The sequence below is a fragment of the Taurulus bubalis genome (assembly GCF_910589615.1).
Source record: "Taurulus bubalis genome assembly, chromosome: 19".
NCBI classification, from domain to species: domain Eukaryota; kingdom Metazoa; phylum Chordata; class Actinopteri; order Perciformes; family Cottidae; genus Taurulus; species Taurulus bubalis.
The window spans coordinates 10,278,505-10,299,033 of NC_136607.1; the positions used below are offsets into that span (position 1 = coordinate 10,278,505).

General features: G+C 42.6%; 2 protein-coding genes across 2 annotated transcripts; both read right to left on the minus strand.

Annotated features, from left to right (window-relative positions):
• Positions 1 to 223: 223 nt before the first annotated feature.
• On the minus strand, positions 224 to 2,654 carry chchd10 (coiled-coil-helix-coiled-coil-helix domain containing 10). The gene is made up of 4 exons (XM_079235499.1): positions 2,486 to 2,654; positions 1,318 to 1,534; positions 686 to 827; positions 224 to 442 (listed from the first exon to the last, which is right to left on the minus strand). Exons 1-4 carry the CDS (start codon positions 2,524 to 2,526, stop codon positions 423 to 425), a joined length of 420 nt encoding a protein of 139 aa, XP_079091625.1. The 5' UTR covers positions 2,527 to 2,654; the 3' UTR covers positions 224 to 422.
• Positions 2,655 to 17,796: 15,142 nt separating this feature from the next.
• Positions 17,797 to 19,246, minus strand: nrarpa (NOTCH regulated ankyrin repeat protein a; the record flags this gene model as incomplete). Its single annotated transcript, XM_079235502.1, has 1 exon — positions 17,797 to 19,246. The coding sequence occupies one exon, from the start codon at positions 19,244 to 19,246 to the stop codon at positions 18,908 to 18,910; it is 339 nt and encodes a 112-aa protein (XP_079091628.1). The 3' UTR covers positions 17,797 to 18,907.
• Positions 19,247 to 20,529: the final 1,283 nt, after the last annotated feature.

A 20,529-nucleotide genomic window follows, 5' to 3' on the forward strand; every position in this document is an offset into this window, starting at 1 on the left:
TAAAAGTGATGCATATTGGCAGGCTGTGATGGTTGAGGGTACACAGAGCAGTTATTTTATATTCACCATTACAGCTGAGCCGAAAGAGGCGTGGTACCAAACGAAACTAGTGGAAAATAAATACATAAATTGACAATTATACAAAAAAAACTACAGTAAAGGGCAACTTTTGGCTAAAACGGGACATGACATGAAATAAAGACAACCCACTCTGACAGAATGTGAAAGTAGATAGCAGCTATTTATTAAAGGTTTATTACTGTACATGCCAAAAACATTTCATACATTACACTGTCGTCAATCAACAAAACCAACATGCTCACTGCCTGCGGTACACGTTCACATGTTTGTGTTATGTGGTCATGTCTACAGTACATTTCATTATTGAAGTATGTCCGTCATGACAGCTGATGATCCATCATTCACACCAGTGATGTCACACCTACAGTAAAACAGAAAGAGGTCAAAATCAGGTCCAAAATCTGAACTGGAAAAGTGTAAAAACTGCAAAAGTTCTTGATCATGTGATATGTCAGGATAAACAAATGTAGTAACATGAAGAGTACATAAATAATTACATACACATGTGTTCGTATTATGTTAAGATAATTATCCAAAGTGTGCGTGGCTGGCTTGGAGCAGTGCTGTAGTATGTGGCTCTAGCCATCATTCAGGACGGACTCACCGTGGGAGAACTTGCACTGTTTGAGCGCCTCACTGAAGCCCTCACATAAACTCAGGTCGGACTGGTTGGTGGCACAGTCAAGGAACTGTTTGACCTCAAAGTGACATGGGCCGGGCTGGGCTGGAGCCGGCCGTGGGGGTTCCTGGAGTTGTAGAAGCAAGGAAAGAAACACATCACACATTGTGTCAGAACTGCAGAGCTGCTGGAAAGCCTCAACTCAACTCAACTCAAGAAGATTGTGAACATTCATGCTGACATTGATAGTGTTTGGTACCTGTTTTACATCTTGCTCAATTTATTGTCTCTCCATATAATAAAATCCTAACCAAATTCTCCTGTCCATCTGGCATGGTTCACGGTTCTCAAATCTAAATTAATAAATAAAATCAGACCAAAGTCTCTTGTGCAACCATGCCACGTTTTTCTATGAATCTGATTAGTTTTTTCACTTGATGTAATATTAATCATTTTATTTATAATAAATAACACACAAGTAGGGCCATAAGCAGAAACACTTCTCATGACTTTTACTTACGAAGTTGCTTCCTCATTATGTGTGTGGTCAATATATGATCTCCATTTTATAAAAATAACAAAATAATGATAATACTTGAGCAATTGACAGCTTTTACCTGGGTTGTAGGCTTGGCTGGCTCTGCATTGCTGCTTCCACCAGATGATCCTGAAAGGGCGCTGACCAGGACGTGTCCCACCGCCGAGCCCACTGCCACCCCAGCGGCTGTGGTAGCAATCTGGGCCATGATGCCTGGACCCTGGGACGCAGCTGGAGCCGGGGCCATCGCAGCGGGAGGTGGGTGAGCGGGGGCCGGAGCGTGGGACATAGCTGGACTACAAACGTAGCAGAAAAAGTCCATTTATTTTGCATTACAGAGGTTCAACAGGACATATGGGTACATAACATTTCTGTCCATTCCACTGTATCAGAGGTGGAGCTAATGAACTTTAAGTATGAATTATACCTTCATATACCACTACTACTATATCACTTGGGGCTTTTCAGTCTCCGTTTTTTTGTCTATAACATGTATATAACAAGCACTAGACAGTGATGCCTTTTTTTGCTAGGAAAAGTAACTAATGCCGATTGTTAAATTCCTCAAACAAACAAAAAAATTGATACATGATAGACTAATAGTTTTTCCTTTGATGCTTTGACAACATTGTTTTTTAAACTTCCATGCCAATAAAGCCACATTGCATTGCATCAGCTGTAGTGGAGGGCGTAGTGTAAATCAAGCAACTATATGATGGCCTTCATACAAAATCTTCCAACTGTCTAATTGTCCACTAATTTATGTGTATGTTTGTATAATTATTTAATTTACTTACATCAGTGTTGCTCTCTAACCTGAGTAACCCCACTGGCATTTACTTGCTAACTTCCCTATGATTTTGTGTTGGTGAATTGCAAGTTACACATTTCTGTTGCACTAAACAACCAAACCAAAAAAGTCCCGTATCTGTGACTGTTCAGTCGACTGCTGTCATAAAACTAAATACATAGCAATCAGAAATAAACTTTCATAACGTGTGTGGAGTTTTGCTTGAGTTATCTAACGGAGTTGACATTGTCTCAGTGACGCAACATTTAGACTGTGTCGTCCCGGTGTATGATGTGGTTATTAGCCTGACTTCAAACACTACTCTATATGGTCAATATCGTATCTGTTTTAAGTCTGAATGAGAAATATTTCCTGTGCTTCAAACAGAATATCAACATATGCAATATCCCAACACCACGGAAAAAGTCAGTTTTGCCCTTATTCTAAGTGTATCTACCTTGCTGGAGCGGAGGGACGGCTGCGGCTTCCTCTGGCCATGTTTAAAGCAACTCAAAGTCTCGTTTATGGACTGACTAAAGCCGGGGGTCGTTGTGTCGTTGCTTCTACAACGTGCTTTCCTCCTCACGGTCTGCTCGGCTCTGCTCGCGCCAGCTGACGGCAGCAGTTCATGCACGTGCCACTGACCTTGTGCGGCTTGCCCAAGGGTTTGGGTCTGACGCTGCCGGCCGGGCGACGTGCACAGATGTCGTAAGACCTCAACACGCTGACCCACAATACCTCCACAGCTTCCGCTGAGGGTCGAGCAGTGTGGGCACACCTCCATCTGTTGGGCCGGAGGGCAGGCGCGGGACAGCTGAAGCTTTATGAATTGTGTTGTTAAAAATGTCAGTATAATTAGTAGTAGTATTGAGAAGACAGAGATGAGTTCCCCATTTCATTGTGTAGAAACTGTACTGTACTGTACTACTTTTGTACTGTACTGTACTACTTTTACTTGTACTACTACTTTCTACTGCACTACATCCCAGAGGGACTTTGTATTTTAATCACTTTGCAGATTCAGATTATTAATAGAACATATGGAAACTATGAATAAACTAATGAATTATGATGTATTATTATAGATTAAATAAGCCCATTATGTAAAGTAATTCAAATGAGCTCCACCTTCCCCAGCTGCAACATTAAAGTGATGAACCCATTAAATGCAGCAATAATTGTAATCCAGTAATATTTATTATTCTGCATAATATGTACTTTTACTCTAAGTACATGTTGATTCAAATACTTGTGTACTTTTACATGAGTAATATTTTGAATTTTGAAGAACCTTTATCTGTGACATAGTATTTTATAGTAGTATTGCTTCCTATACATAAATTGTGACTACTTTTTTCTTTTCCCACTTTGACCTCTGTCATTTATACTCTTAACGCCTACTGTTTTTCATTTAGTAGAATTCACCAGGAGGGGGCGACATTGCTCCATTTACAGACCATACGTGTATTTCGCATAATCTCAATCAAATAGGCCTGCAACACACACACACACACATGTATACACTAAGAGAAACAAACAGTAGGCTACACAACAGCACCATCCTCGTTCCTGTGCCATTAACTCTTCTACTTCCAATTTAACTCTCTCCTTGCTGCTTGTGTGTGTGTGTGTTTTGTGTGTAAAGAAAATGAGTCATTCAATGCAGCAAAAAACAACAACCCAAAACAGATATGCTCTCTCTCTCGTTCTTTCTCTCTTTCTCTGGAAGGAGCCTGTCTTCCTGCTCTGAGTTCCCAGAGTTCCCGGCTCCTGGCAGCAGAATGCTGGGAATATCCGGAGAGGATGGGGAAGTGACATCACAGCGGTGACCTTCCGTACCAGGCCATATCACCTGGCGCAGACTGGAGGAGAACACACACGCACACATGCACATGCACACGCACATGCACACACACACACACACACACACACACACACACACACACACACACACACACACACACACACACACACACACACACACACACACACACAGAAAGAGAGAGAGAAATAGCCAGAAACACATACTTTTCTCTTTCTCAGTACACACACATTCACTGAGAAACTGCATTGACACACTTCAGTTTGTCAGAGAAAGAATGAGAGAGGAAAAATTCCCATGAAAAGAGAGAAGAAGCGATAACTTCAAGTGCAGAGAACTTTGCATGACAGGATGAACGAACCACGTGTTCCCACCTCAATCCAGATGGTTACTCACATCCCTAAACAACCCTCAACAAAGTCATCCCTCATTTCACAATAAAAGCAAAGACCAAATGAAAACAAAGTTTTGTGGCAGAACTTTTTTCTTCTTGTCTAATCCTTTAATCATCCCACACTCTTGAGATGCTTTACAGGATCTTTACGGTGTAGGCTGTCCAACCCTACAAACAGAGGGAGGAACATGCTGAACAAAGTGAAACACACAGGTTGCACACAGATGGGAGCTTGGCGTTAGTTAACATAACATGGACTGGAGTGGAGATATTTACTGAGTCTAGAGAGTGTCTCAGAGGTTACATTCTTCAGGAGCAAAGGCTGGAAAACACATAAATGCAAACCCACATACTTACACAAACACAGACATACACAGACAGACACATGCACACAGCAAATACTATACAGAAAGAGCAGGATGGACAGAAGAAGACATGGAAGTCTTCAGGGGAGGCGTGGTCAAAAGAAGAGGGGGGTAAATAGATGCCAGGAAAGAAAGAGAGAAAGAAAGAACATGCAGAAGCCAAATCAGGCGGCGCGGGAGGAGGGATGAGTAGTGATGGGCTGAAGAGGGAGAGAGGGAGGGAAAGGGAGAGACAGAGTGTGTGTGTGGTGGAGACGTCATTATACAGGAAGACAAAAGAAGAAGGGATTCTCTGGTCAGCTGCTGCTGCCACTGTCTATTGTCCTTTCGACGGAGGACCCCCCCTCGACACACACATACACACACACGCACACACGCACACATGCACATTATACTCTCCCTCTGTCTCTCATCTTGTGTTGGACATCACTTTCTTTCCTTCTTCAAGTTCAACTCTGATTACATGGCCGGCCAACTGGCATTTAAAGATCCCACTAACCCCCTCCCCGAAACCCCAGCTGTGTCATCTGAGTGTTTTTCAGTAAGTCTGAGATCCAACAGATGTTTGCTCCCAAAATATGGAATCAGGACAAATTTGCTAAAAAGTTCAGGCGTGGAAAGAAAGCAAGAAAATGATGAATACTTGTATCACTCAACCAGAAGTAAGATTTCTCGGGTTGAAAGCTAATCGGGGAAAAATATTGGTTTTAAAGACTGTGGCCTTTTCTAAATGAATATAACACCATCTCTTTGCCTGCCAGTGCTGCTCTGGTGACCAACAACTCTCTCTTAAATAACTTTATGAGGGACAAAAGATTCATATCCAATTTAAATGGCTTAGGCCCTGGCAGCATATGGTAGCACAAATATTTAGGGATACTTAATAAGTTGCAACTTATTGCTTTGTCAACCCTTAGATGCATCAGTCTTTCATAAGTGGGTCATAAACTACCCCTATAGCCTATTGGCCACATAGTTTTTGTAAAACATAAATGCTTATCATTTAGCTAAAAATCACGATTGGAATTCCATACCAGCAACGACTAAGCTAGCAACGCTACAAAGCTAATGCAAACACTTTATCCAAGTGCAAGTGTTACGTAAAACTGCTGTCTAAATCAGTCATAAACAACAAATATTGTTCACACATATAAAACAAGTAAAATTATCCTGCTGTGTAAAATAATGTGGGTGAGGGGCCTGGTGATGTAACTAATAAGGAGGACAGATTCCCATAAACATCCATAGAAAACACATGAAAATACATATGGAAAGTTGGGGAAATGACACAAAACCGTAATTCTCTTAAATATTAAAAGAGGTACAAAAACATAAAACGTAATTCACTTACATAACTGCATTCATGATGTCTTGATAGAAAAGCATTCACAAAAAGTCATTTGTTTTATCACATGGCATATTGTTTATCTATACAACATTAATCAGTGATTCATTGTCTCCTAATAAAGCTGTAATTTACAACTTATACACCCCTTGTAACGCACGTCTTACTCATAGTCATCCAAACTCTACTTTAGCGAATGCAGAGTTTCTGATTTAAGACCGTTTTTCGTTTTTTCTTTAAATAGAAGTGCATGAAAAAGCTGCCTAATTAAATGGACAAGAGTGCTTGTAATTAGTTGTTTTCACCCATGGAGAAGTTTTATTGTTATAAAGAGGGATGCTTTATAAGACGAGGCAATAAATTCAGCCAACTAATAGAAGCAGCTATGAATGAAGCTCCTTTCTTCCCTTTGTGTGTGAGGCGTGTATGTATGCGCCTCACGTAGTCGCCAAAGGTGCTGAGCTCTGCATTATCATCTATCTACCTCCCTGGTGTTTCAGGCACTGTGCACTGCTGCTCATGTTGAGTAAGAATATTAAAGTGTGTAGTCAGTGTGAGTTCATAAATGTTTACAAGTCTTTTTTTTTTTTTTATGTGTCTTCATTTCGGCTTGCAAATCAATCCAGAGCAAATGACCCTTGACCAACTGACCTCAAAAATATTCAATCGTCCACTGTCTCTGCACAGTGTGTGACACTCTGGTCCATTCTGCGTTAATTGACCTCTCTTTGACACACACACTCGCAGACAGACACAATAGGAGACCCGACACATTCCTTTCCCCAGGTGGCATAAAAGACACATCCAGATCAATGGCCTAATGGGCTCCAAACCAATGGCCGCCGATCATTAACCCCCGACGAGAGTGCGTTCCTCATACTCCGAGCCAGACTATTGTGTGGCCACTGTGTGTTCGTATACAGACTATTGTGTGAGGGTTTTTTTCTGCCGTGTGGAGCTGGTTAACTGCTGGACGAGGGGTCTAAGTTAGGGCATTAGATGGTGACAACATGTGTTCTCTTGACCTGAAGAAATGGAGAAAAGCTGGACATTAACATGTGCCGAAGAAGGTGTCCCACAAAGGTGATAGACAGACAGTGGTGGAATGTAAGACAGTAGATTCACCAAAGTACTCAAGTACAATTTGATAATTGTACTTTACTTTAGTATTTCCATTTCATGTTACTTTAGACTTGTACTCAGCAGCATTTCAGAGGAAAATATTGTTGTTTTTACCTCACATTCATTTAACAGTTACTTCTCTGGTTTCGCTATGTGTAAAATATGAATGCATGCATCTTTTTTTGCATGTTTTTGCGGTGTGATTTTGACGCATATGTGCTTTGACTTAAATACAAAATGTAATACAAATGTATTTAAGTTTGTTATACTGTGGTGTTGCTACATATTCCTGAAAGGAAAATCTAAATACTTCTCTCACCACCAATTAATTTAACACCAAACATTTTGGGTATTTGCAATGACCCCACTCCTTAAAAAGATGGATGTTTATTTCTCACTTTACCCCGAAATAGCTCTCAGATTCAGCAGAAGCTCACTCCATCCCTCTTTCTCCTCCAGGCCTCCACTCCAATCCCACTGTGTCCTTACAGCCGTGTGTGTGTGTGTGTGTGTGTGTGTGTGTGTGTGTGTGTGTGCGTGTGCGTGTGTGTGTGTGTGTGTGTGTGTGGTGTGTGGTGTGTGGAAGGCTGGTGGTAGGAGGACAATGGGCAGAAAGGGGGCTGGCTGAATGGGACCATTGAGTCTGCTCAGCCAAACAGAAAAGCATCTTCCATCTCACTTCAAAACCCACAGTTTCACTCTGTACAACCAGGCCTTTATTCTCCATAATTACTCCCTGACACACATGTATACGCACATGCCCGCACACACATATACATACACATATGCATACGCATGCATACATAATTACAAATATGAATGATTGTAGACAATAATCCCAAAAATAATACAGCCAGGCTGACTCTTGACAGTCTGAAATGTCAAGTGTCAGTTTAGTCATTCGATGAATATTCGCTCAATATTTCATCACAACAACTGAACCTTACGTTTATAATATTCAGAATGTTTTGATGTTTTAACAAATTACATTGGTGCATGTCCACACAGATGTTGTATGACTCTCAATATGAAAAGGCAAGTGTTACAGCGTAAGTTAAGAGAACATACAGCATAAATCATCATTGTAGACAAGCACACATGGAGTTTGTCCTTCATCACGCATGTAGGAATGCTGGTAAATACACATTGATCGTGGAAGACCATGGGAAAAAAATGAACAAAAGGTTTTCATTCAAGTGAGTCATGACATTATGTTTTTATACCGGTTGTCCTATAACTTTAATTTACATGTATCAATACATTTCCTATATTCGGAGAGGATATTTTTCTCCCCTTTCCATTATTTAGTACTGTGTGGTCTATGGAATGTTATGCAATGTTGACATTTCATAATTTTTTGTGAGTTCTTTTTTCTCTATTTTTGCAACTCGATTGAGTGTCTTATTGTATGTTTCATGCCTTTATATAACTTTCCCTTTGTCATGTAAGCCATCTGGCTCTTGAAGATCTGATAGGGTGAAAATGTTTGGATGGTATTGCAGTCATAACTCATCTCGTCCCCTTAATTTGCTGTACACCTGCACCTGACCTAAATATACGACGGGGTGTGCATGCTCCCAGTCACCCAGCTAGAAAGAAACAATTCAGCCAGTGCATATAGATTAATTTCGAAAGCCATCTAAGCCTCATTTTCTTCACTGTTATAGAAAAAATAGCTGTAACAGATGTGTCACAATATGTATTAACAACCTAATTCACTGTAAACCCTTTAACAAGAGGTATTATCGCAAACAGCCTGTCAGACAAAGGCAGCGGGCCCTGACAGAGAACATGCTGTCACAGAGTGCAGTATCACCAACAGTTTTTTGTCAGTGTTGCACTGGGCCATTTAAACTCCACCGAGCTCGTTAGCCTAGATCCAGCCCTGCGGCCAGCCTGCTCATTGTACATCCAGCACACTGAATCATTGTGTGGGAGGATAATCCATACCGGGTAGTTGGTACTCCCTATCATGCAACACATAAGGACAGCAGGATTTAGATGAGGGTGGATGGGTGGGCCCATCCATATATTGTCCATAGTTAGGGAGTACATTAAACATGTAGAACATAATGTTATACATTATACATAAACAATGAATCACCCATCTATTTATCTATCTATCTATCTATCTATCTATCTATCTATCTATCTATCTATCTATCTATCTATCTATCTATCTATCTATCTATCTATCTATCTATCTATCTATCTATCTATCTATCCATCCATCCATCCATCCATCCATCCGTCTGTCTGTCTGTCTGTCTGTCTGTCTATATATCTATCTATCCATCCATCCATCCATCCATCAATCCAGTCATCCATCTCTTCAAACACAACCCTCAGTCCTCTGTCTCCCACCTGGCTTGCAGCAGGTCTGTGTGTTGGAATGGCATGACATCTTTCTCTCTCTCTCTCTCTCTCTCTCTCTCTCTCTCTCTCTCTCTCTCTCTCTCTCTCTCTCTCTCTCTCTCACACACACATACACACACACACACACACACACACACACACACACACACACACACACACACACACACACACACACAGAGAGAGAAACAAAGGGTGCAGGCAGCAGGAGATGTGGTGTTTGAGTTCTGTGTGCATTAGGGATGGGGGCAGGCTGGGTCGGGTGGGTCGGGTGGGGGGATGCGGGGAGGTGGAAGCTCCATATGGGCACCCCACCCCTTGTATCCCTCCCCCCATCCGTCCCCCTGCAAACAGGCAGATGTCAAATGGGACGTGCCTCCCTGGTGGGGCACAGGGTCACACTGCACAGGGGTAAATAACAGAACAGGAGGGACAGAAAGAGAGGAGAGAGAAATGCCTTCCTGCCAACTACCCCCCATCCACCCTCCCCAAAACACACCAAAAGAGATGTGTACACATGCTACCAAAGGAAAGCTGCTGACACAAACATGCCAACACACAGCTATGGGCATAGAATTCCAATCAGTCGAACAAACCATTAATGTATAAAGTAAATTTGTAAACCTGACGTTTGTTCAAAATGAGTCAAGTTTCAAATTGGTTTTCATGCAGAAGAAAATAAGGAATAAATTAAACCTGGGCCTCATATTATAAAATTGAAGCAACTGTTTATGCAACATCCATGCTCTTCAGATATTGTATTATTTTATGTTTTTTATTGCACTGTCAACCTTCTTTTCTTTTATTTTGTACACAAAAAGTATGGAGGGGCAATCTAGTTTAAATCATGAATGCAATTAAATGTAGCATTAGTCCATTCACTTCTAACATTGAAGTCCACTGTGGGGTGGACAAAATGTTAACACCTAATAAAAACACCTCTCTCTACAATGCCTCAAACTAACATCCTCCAAAAATGACAGTGAAGTTTAATCGACTTTCATTGACGACTGTAACTTTCATAAAGTTAGCCTTTGATGCAGGGCTGTTGTATAAGTCTTCTAGCTCGATGTACCAAATACATTGGTAACTGAGTGTACTTGAGCATATATTGCTTAATAAAAACAGTGATTGGTGGATGTTTAAATATGTCTGTAGAATGTGTGTCTCATGTGTTCACTATTTGAGCATGAAGGGAGATGCAACTTGACTCAAGGACAGGTGTCAGTGTGTGTGTGTGTGTGTGTGTGTGTGTGTGTGTGTGTGTGTGTGTGTGTGTGTGTGTGTGTGTGTGTGTGTGGAGGTATGGGCTGCAGTCCTAAACAAAGCACGGGAATGGACATGCACACACACACACACACACACACACACACACACACACACACACACACACACACACACACACACACACACACACACACACACACGCTGTTCTCTGTGTCTTGAGCCCTGAATGGTTACGCCCGCGGGGCAGGAGTAAGGTTACTTTACATACTGCACTTACAGCTCCCTTTACCACTGGGGTATAAAATGGATTTGAATGAGAAAGAGGGGAACAGAGGGGTGGAAGGAGGGGGGAGAGGGGTGAGGAGGAGGAGGAGGAGGAGGAGGAGGAGGAAGAGGAGGAGGAGGGCCGGGGATTCCCTTTGTGTAACAGGAGGCGAGCTGCTGCTCTGGCATGGCCATGGAGATGGAGGAGCAGGGTCACTCTCCCGGCTCTCCCTCCCTCTGTCCCTGTGCTATAGGCTGGCTGCTCTGTCTCTCCTCCTCCTCATCCCTCCCTCCCTCCCTCCATCCATTCCTTCCTCCCTATTAGCATAGCAGCTGCCTGATACAGGGCGTAGGGTGGGGAATGGCCAGGTTGCTGTGTGCATATGTGTGTGTGAGGGTGTTTGTCGGAGGGAGGGATGTTAGGGGGGAGGATGAGGGGAGTCCAGTCAATGGCGGTCCGTCTGGCTGGTGAATAGCAGCTAAAGCAGGCCCCCGCAAGCTAGACAAAGGAGCCAGGAGGGAGGGGATGGGGTCGGGGTGTGTGAGGGAGATGGAGGGAGGAGGGAGGGGTGGAAGAATGAGGCAGTGAATGGAGAGCCTTGTCACTGGCGCTATGGAAAGAAGCACAGAATGAACTGGAAGAATGAAAGAAAAGTTCAAAAAGGAGCGGAGGGCAAGGAAGAGACCGGCCCGACCACCTGTCTCTCTCTCTCTCACTTTATTCCTTTTACTCCCCTTCTTACTCACAGGCAGACTTTGGGGAGGGGGTGTTCACTGGTCGTGTTGAGCAGCAGACATGTTTTTGGAGAGAAAGTGTTGCATCAGCAGGATTTCAAGCTCACTGTCATCCACCAGCATGACACTGACTGGGCCGGTGCTGTGGTTTAAATGATTGTTGTGCTCCAATCTGTGAGATGCACACAGTGCAAAAAGGAGGAACCCGCAGAAAATGTGCTGGTTAGTTATACAATTCTAAATGGTCAGAGGAAAACTGCCTGTTGTTTTAAAATAAAGCAAGCCTAAGTAACGTCTAAATAAAGAAATGGAACATTGAACATTGTTTTAATTGTTAGCGTATAGACTACCTGGTGGCTAATGTTAGCGTTTGCTAACTTAAGCTGGATGGCAACGCAGCTTGCAGCTAACAGTGTAAACAGTGCAAACAACGACAAAAGTGCTGACAGAGCAAAGCTAGCACTGAGCACCCGAGGGGGAACCGGTGGATGGGTGCTATGCTTCCGCAATGACGCTGTCGTTCTGTAACTGACTTATGGGAGCAGTGCAGAACGCCAGCCGTGAGCTGAACAGTGGGGCCCGCTCACATGCACAAACATGCACTAAAAGCACCGTGGTCGACCCGACTATGTCAACAAGGCAAGGAGGAGCTCAGATGACAACATGCAGAGGGAGAGTAACTTGCAATATTCTGCTCAGGTCCAATATATCTTTCCATAGATAATTGTTGGTAACTGCTATATTAATGTTGAGAATGTTAAATACAGCTTCTTTAAGATTTAAGTATGTCGCAGGTAAAGCTTTTCATGATTTTATTACACCCACAAAACAACAAAAAGAACACCCACAATATTTCTCTAAAGGTATTTTTGTACTTGTAACTAACTTGTAACTAACTAATGAATTAATGCAACTAACATTTCCCATTCTGTGAGCAACATTCAATGTTCCATCGTCATTGCAGCTGTTAAGCAAAGTTTGCATACATACTTTATTCACGTTAAACTTTTTGCAGTTATAAATGACAATGATAAGCTGATCAAATAAACAATCAAGAATGTCAATTTCTTACTCATACCCACAGAATACAAATCCTCACCAGTTTTTTTTAAGGTTTGTGGTTTGGTATCAGCTATATAGCAGCTATTATCAATATGTATATACGAATAACCTATCAAATGACTACATGTAATGCGAAAGGAGACCAAAGCACAGAGAATATCCCTCATGCCACCCAACTCTGTCGTTACTCTCAGCTCTACGGAGCCTTTGACCATGTTTAACTTATTGTTTTGGTTTTCAGTGCTTGTCATCCAACTTGGCTGCTTCAAACAACATACGCTATGTGTCTCGCACCAAATGTTATAGAGAGACAGTGAGCATAGCTGGTGAACACAGTGGAACATTTGGCCACTTAAGAACCAACATTATTTAAGCAAATTACAGAATTCTGTTGTTAAAAACAAACTAATTACAGGTGTGTGTCTAATTACAACAGTGAAATACCTTCACTGTTGTCAAACTTGGTGTCGAAGCAGTTTCATGCCGGCTTTAGACTGAATGCCAGGTACAATTACAAATGAATATGTAAATATCTTATAATTTGATATCATCACGTACAGGAGTCGATCACATGCAGGATCTGAGAAATAAGAATGTATGAACGAGGCCTCGGGCGGACAGATGTGCACTTCCCTGAACAGCTGTGATCACTAATGCCAGGTATGCTATACCTCTGTGCCATAGCTAATTCATTATCATAAACACATTTAAAGGGGCCGCAAACCCACACTGATATTTTTTAATTACTGCGGCTGATTAGACCTCTAGTCAGGCGGCAGCTGGGTGGAGCCATGATGGGAAATGACTTACCACATCCAACTCTGTGCACCAATAAGCTAAATTTGGACTTTAACAGGTGCAACAAAACTAAGATACTGGAAAGACTGTTAACTGTTTCTCGACGTTCCTCTTTACGTGGTCGCAGGTTCCTGCAGCAAGTCTATCGGTTCTTCATATGTGTTCTCGTCGTAAATGTAAAACTTATTCAAAACATTCAAACGAGCCGTTTGTATTACATTATTACCCAATCAGACTGCAATCATGTCAATCCCGAGGCACTTTGAGGAAGTCACAGACAGGCGCTCCTGTCATTGTACACATGCTGAACAGAGCCGTTTGAAAATGAGGAATTCAGTGTTGCAAAACCAATTAAATTGTGTTTTACACATTTCACAAGATGTTCAGTTAATCTTGTGTCTTACAGATCAAGTGTAACCCTTCAAAAGAGGGGTGTAAGCATGGATATGAATATTTTATGAGATGCAGAACAATGCCCTTTTGAATGGAGATGGAAGATTATCACACAGACGCACTTGATTGCAGCTGCTGTACCATCGGCGCGCCAACAATATTTGACTCGATTTATGTGTGAACTAGAACAGACAATGCATACACATGCGCACACAGGACTGTGACTGGTTAAATATGCCAATGTGGCCTGTTTGCTTTTTTTTATAAGGCAATTTTCATGCTGCTTTCCTTAGATTTCTGGACTTGAAGCAATCAATTCTTCATCTGATTTTCTCTGTCTTCTGCTTCATGCACAGGCCAGACCAAGACAAGCAAGGAAAGCCAAGGCACATGAAGAACCTATTAGGGGGCCTAGCAGCCAGCAGCAACCCTGGGAGGCCAGCCAGCTCAGTGTGTGAACAATAGGCAACCCAGCTCAACAAAAACATCCTGCAGAAGTGAGAGACTCAGGGGGGAGAGAGGAAAGGACGGGCGAGCGGCAAGCCAGATAGCCCATTCGGCCTGCTGCGGCATCAAAACACAGAGGGGGCTGGTGTTTAGAGGAGCTAAATGCATCAGGTCGGACGCGGTGTGGTCAGTGCAGAACATTTGAGGTCAAAGATGGTTCAGCTGCAGCTCGGAATACAAGTTTAGCAGCTACAACCTTTTTTTTCACTTTGAGTTTAACTTCAGGATCACACTGAAAGGAAAATTCTCAAATCACACATGTTATTTCATTCACATTAAATGGTAACCCTCCTTACTCAAACAGTTGCAGCTAATGTTACAACACAAACGGGTCCGACATGCAGGAAGATGTATTGTAGTGTTGCTTTTCCCACGACCCTCCCACAGCAGCGTAATATCAGTTTCAAAGCAGCGCTTCCGTTAAAACGGGGAGAAGGTGACTCAATGGAAGGTTACTCATGAGCAAAACGTAACCGCCAGTATGTTGTACTTTTATAAATGCTACACGTTTGAAGGAGGACAGGAACATTTTCATTTAAAGGGTTCACTTCAAAATGCACAGACGAGCAGTGTTTCCTCACCTTTTTGGCCAAGGCCGACCTACATGAGGTGAGAGTGCTTAACAGTTTAGCCAACCATTATCAGGGCCATTTCATGCACCATCACAGAAAGCTTCAAAGTACATATTTCCCCAAAAAAGAAATCACAAAAAGTACAGAGTACATTTTCTTCCCCTTCAACAAAATCAGCTGATTGAAAATTAGCATGTCTTTCCTTAGAAGCAGAGTTGTACGGCTTATGGGAAGAGGTTAGTGAAGTGAAAGGAACAAAAATAATTTGAGGAAAAGAGTAGAGATGATGAGTGAGAGACACTCAAGTGTGTGCAAAAGCAGGTTTGTGAGCAGAGATTGGGCCTTAATCGTCAGAAAAGGAGCACAAGAGAGGAGTGTGTGTTGGAAATGTTTTGAGTGTGTGGATGTAACATAAAACTAGCTCTCCCGCAACACACACAGGGGAGGGGACCCTTCTTTAAACTGAGCCTACCCACAATGCATTGGGCTCTTTTATCCCGGCAGTGAAAGGATGAGGCCAGATGAATGACAAAAGGAGAGAATGGGGATCTGGGCTGGGCCCGGCTTGGAAGACAGGGAGGGAAAAGAGAGAGAGGAGGGCATGGGGTGTGTTTCCCAAACCAGCCTTTTCTATGAAAAATGCAGGAGGGAGGATGAGGAGGACGGCTGAGTTAAAGGAAATGTAGCTTTTTGCTTGAGCGCTGAATAAGAAATGTATGCATACACAGATTTTTGAGTTTAATGATTTCTTTACTGGCTTGTACACAAACGTACAAAAATAATACAGCACTCATCTCCACATGACATCACGTCATCATCACAGTGTTACAAACGTTCAAAAATAAGAGAATACAGACAAAATGAAACATGATGGAACATCTGCATCACTCATGAAAAATCAGCCGTTTCCTCTTGCTTGAAATGAAGCAAGACCAGAAACACAACTTGGTCCAAAGAAGTCAGCACTTTAAAAAAAAAAAAATCATCTCACTCATGTACACCAATCTGGCAGCTGGCTCCTTACGTCATAAATGTTATGACCCTGGTAAGCCAAACAACCACACAACCGTGCAATTTTTAACCATGTTACAATGATCTTACCATCAAATGTATTATTCCCCTTTCAAAAAAACAGGAAGACAGCACTTCAAAAAAGAAAGTGCCCCCAGATATCATCATCATCAGCGTTGATATATATATATATATCCATATGTATATATACATACACCCAATCACAGAGATAAACGCATCTTTGTGAAAAAAAACATAATGTTTTTCCCACAAATTAACACACACAATAGGACTTTATCACCTGGAGCATATATTTATACAATAGTATTTTGTTGTGTTTGTTTTTTTCTATTCAGAAAAAAAATTCAATGTCGACACATAAAAGTCAACTTTTCAACAACAGTCATCAGTGCAATATTCAAAAAAAAAAAGAAAAGAAAAAGAGAAAACATCAAGTTTAAGACAAGTGATGCATATTTAATTTGTTGCCTGATACCAATCTATATCTTGATGTGATGGATCTATCGCTTCAGATTACTTGTGGTTGTTCTGGGGAAGTTGGCAGTCTGGAGACTGTTTTAACAACACAGGGCCCCCATGAGAAGCTCAGAATCACACAAACACACTTCAATTTTAAAAACACACTCTTTCAACAGCTTCTCATGTGGTGAACCAGTGCTGCTGTGAAGCTTCTATACAACTGTTTGAGCAGTAGGCTTTAAAAAAATAACATCAACAAAAAAAACAACAACATACAAGCAGCATTGATACAAATGTTAGGGTGCCATGACTTTCAAAATGCAGCAGGCAAGTTTATGAAACCATTTTATTTGTCCTTTTCTATTTAGTGACATCCTGCAATAGTCATGTGTTGTTGCTATTTGAAGTCTTCATCGTCCAACAGTATTAGGGTCCTGCTCAGTAGTAGTAACTATTCCAAAGCCTTGGCTCCTGCAGTTACCCCGTAAAAACACTGGGGGCGCACAAGGCTCCGCATTTTTGTGCAATAAAACTCCCTGCATTTATAAGTCACGCGATACAATTCCATGTTTTTTTGTATGACTGGAAAAAAAAAATACAGGCTGGTGAAGACAGAGATAGAGAGGGAAGAGGAGGCTTATAGGGAAGACAATGGCAGTGTGTGTGTGTGTGTATGTGTGTGTGTGTGTGTGTGTGTGTGTGTGTGTGTGTGTGTGTGTGTGTGTGTGTGTGTGTGTGTGTGTGTTTGTGCGTGTGTGTGTGCGTGTGTGTGTTAGAGAAACGGACAGAGAGAACCACAGACTCCCATGCAGAAAGGCAAAACAATGCATTGCTCGACAGAATTGGTTTGGTTGTAGTGTAAAATAAACTGCCCCGAATGGGTTCATTGCAGGAATGGGTTCATTGCATCTTCTGTACTAAAGTCCATCGGTCTGGTAGGCGACAAAAAAAAAAAAAAAAACATACTGGCATGCGGATGATCACAGACAAATTGTGAATCTCCTCAGACTCCAAACAACGTGGCAGAGTGGTGAGAGAGCTGAACAACTTGAGAATACTTTATAGTCGAGGTAGCTGGCAAAAGGCAACCAAACAAAGTCCTTTTAATGGGAGGAAGGGGAGAAAGTCCTCTTGGGTCAACAGGCTTTAACAGAGGGGGAGTGGCAAGTCTACCTCCACACGGGACACTTTATACCACACGGAACAGTTTATACCTCGAGTCTGAAGCAGCTTGAGTCACCCTAGATATTCATATATGTGTTTAAGAAGAACCACAACATGTTAAAAGAAACGCATCTTCTCAATGTACCTTCATAAATAAAAAAAAATAAAAGTAAAGTAAAAAAAAATAAACCAGCCTGCTTTCACAGTGATGACTAGGATGTTAATAAAATACTGAAAGGAGATTATAAAGTGAATTCCAAATGCGACTTTTTTTTTGATACAAAGCGAAAGCAGCGTTTTTTTTCTTCTTTTTTTCTTCTTTTTTCTTTATACACAATGACCATCGGCAAAGTGCTCGCAACCGGCCTGAAAAGTTGGACGCCAGCATGGCAAGATCTGCACGAGCGCATTCAGCTACTGTCTCTTTTCTTTTTTTCTCTCTTAACAAAACCCCCAAAACAAAGTAAAGCTATTGTGTACAGTACTTCACAACAATGATGGAGCCACTTGTTGTTACATAATGATTACACATGTGAAAGCGTGTTGGATAGCCATAATGCCGCTCTTTGAGTAAAACATAACTAAACCTCTGGTAGCCAACAGAGGGCAACCCTTCTTCTCTTGTTCATGCGTCTTCCCTTTCAGATATTCCAGCATGCAGCCATTTAGCATCAAGTGCCGTGTTTCATATAAAAATAACTTAAAACGGGTGAACAATGAGGAGCAACAACTGCCCTCCCCTCACAAAGAACATATTCAACTGTATACTGGAGATGGGAGGTCATGGGTAGAAATAAACTGGGCCATCTGCACTCTGGAGTCCAAACACACACACATGTGATACACAGACACCGGCTTCTTTTATATTGGACGACAAGATCTAATATACACATTCAAGAGGAAAGCTTTAGTACCAACAAACTCACCGAAATGGCGTTTCTTTTGTTAAAGAGTCGTGTTGAAGCGCTGTGTATGAACCATGCGATACTTCACTCAGGAGTGCAGAGAGGACCCCGTTTGGTTTACAATGAGGGAAGATTATTCTGCAGGTCTATTTTTATTTATTTTCTATATATAGATATATATATATAGATATATAATTTGGCACAACTATGTAGATGATGGCAGTTTTTGTTGTTGTTGCTTTTTTTTTCTCACGCGCCTGGCTTTCCCGTGTGTTGCAGCTTTATTTTCCACTTGTTGATATTTTTTATTTTTCTTATTTTACCTGACAGCAGAGATAGATCACCGGGCGCCAGAGGAGTACTTGGCCTTGGTGATGAGGTATAGCACAATGTCTTGGTGGCCCCCGAAGGCGGCGATGTGTAACGCGCTCCAGCCTTCCCTGTTGGCCAGTCGGATATCTGCGCCAAACTTCACCAGCAGTTTTACCAGCTCCAGGTTGCCGTCAATGACAGATTGGTGGAGGGCCGTCTGCCCTTCCGGCCCGAAGGAGTTGACGTTGAACTCGCAGTTTGTCATGTTCTGCAGCAAAGAGTGCAGCTCCTTGGTGTTGCCCTTCTTCACCGCCTCCTGGAAAACCCTCTGCGGCGCGGAGCAAGTCGACACATCCGCCTGGCTCATGGTTGCAGCTCGCTGGAGGTTTTTGGGGAACCAGTAATCCTGCCTGGGCTCTAAAGATGATGATAATCGTCTTCTCCCTGTTGAGCGTCTCTGGTCTGGTGACAATGCCACAGTTACACTGGGTTATAACCAGTTATTAAGGCACTTTTAAGTACTAAAATAGAAAAAAGATCACTGTATATATCCCAAAAAGGACAAGAGAGGAAATAACACACTTGGTGTGCAAAAATGTTAATATTTGAGAGATCCTAAAATCCCTAAAATACAAGAAGGATGCTTTCAAGAGATCCACGCGTCTCTGGACGTAGTTCCCCTCCGGAGCAGCAGCAGGTCGCCGATAGCTGGGGATGGAGAAGAGGCACCTCCGGCTTCACTTGTGGAAATTGGAAGAATGACCACTATCTCCACTGGAAAGTCTGCGCAGGTTTCCCCTTGAACGGCCCGACCTGATTCCTGGCAACACGTCCCGGCTATATGTCGCTGCTCATGTGGCCAGGGTGTCTGGGAAAGACAAAAAAAAGACAAGAGAAGTCCACATGAATCCCGATTCCTCACCAACGAGAGAGAGACCCCCACATTCCGCCACATCCAAAGCCCGATAGAGCCCTCCAATGCGCACAGGTTAACGCACAGTTACACTGCTTTGCCACTAAACATGTCTGGAAGTGTACTCCGCTGCACATTTGTGACTTACCTGTGACAGATGGACGGGTCCGTAGCGAGGAAAACGATACAAATCCGCCGTGTGGCCCGGTCTGTGTCCTCCGCGCGGTCCGTGTGAGTCTCTGCCCTGCGCTGCGCTCTGGGAGAATATTTTACGCGTCCTTTATTTGCATGACAATGCCATCCCAAAGAATCAACTGTGGAGGAATGGGCGGAAACCCGGGGAGGTTATAGGCTGCCGGCTCGGTTAGGGGGCGGGGTAAGTGCCCTGTGAATCCACAGGGAGGAGGCGTGGTCTTCCGAGGAGGGAGCCAAATGTTCGCTGCAGAAATATTAAACAAGCCGCCCGCAGCAATGGTGAGCTCCATATCCGATCTCCTGTAGCAGACCCCAGGAAGCGGACTGGAAGCCAGAGGCGCGGAGCTGCCAGGGCTGTAAAGTGCTGAGAGAGCGGCCACGTTGTAAAGGATCATCCACTGGATTTAACATCAACAGGAACTCCTAACAAAACGCCAATAAGCCTCTTCACAGTGACAGCGATGTAAATGGTGACCAGAGGGCGTCGGGCAGGATTTTCATTCATGCTTAAAAAAAAAAAAAAAAAAAAAAAAAAAAAAGTC

Excerpts from the sequence above, each read along its gene's own strand:
- chchd10 (XM_079235499.1), bottom strand. The coding sequence starts at position 2,526 with ATGGCCAGAGGAAGCCGCAGCCGTCCCTCCGCTCCAGCAAG. Across the intron at positions 1,535-2,485 it reads CGTCCCTCCGCTCCAGCAAG|TCCAGCTATGTCCCACGCTC; the intron begins GTAGATACACTT and ends CTACGTTTGTAG. Across the intron at positions 443-685 it reads ACAGTGCAAGTTCTCCCACG|GTGTGACATCACTGGTGTGA; the intron begins GTGAGTCCGTCC and ends GTTTTACTGTAG.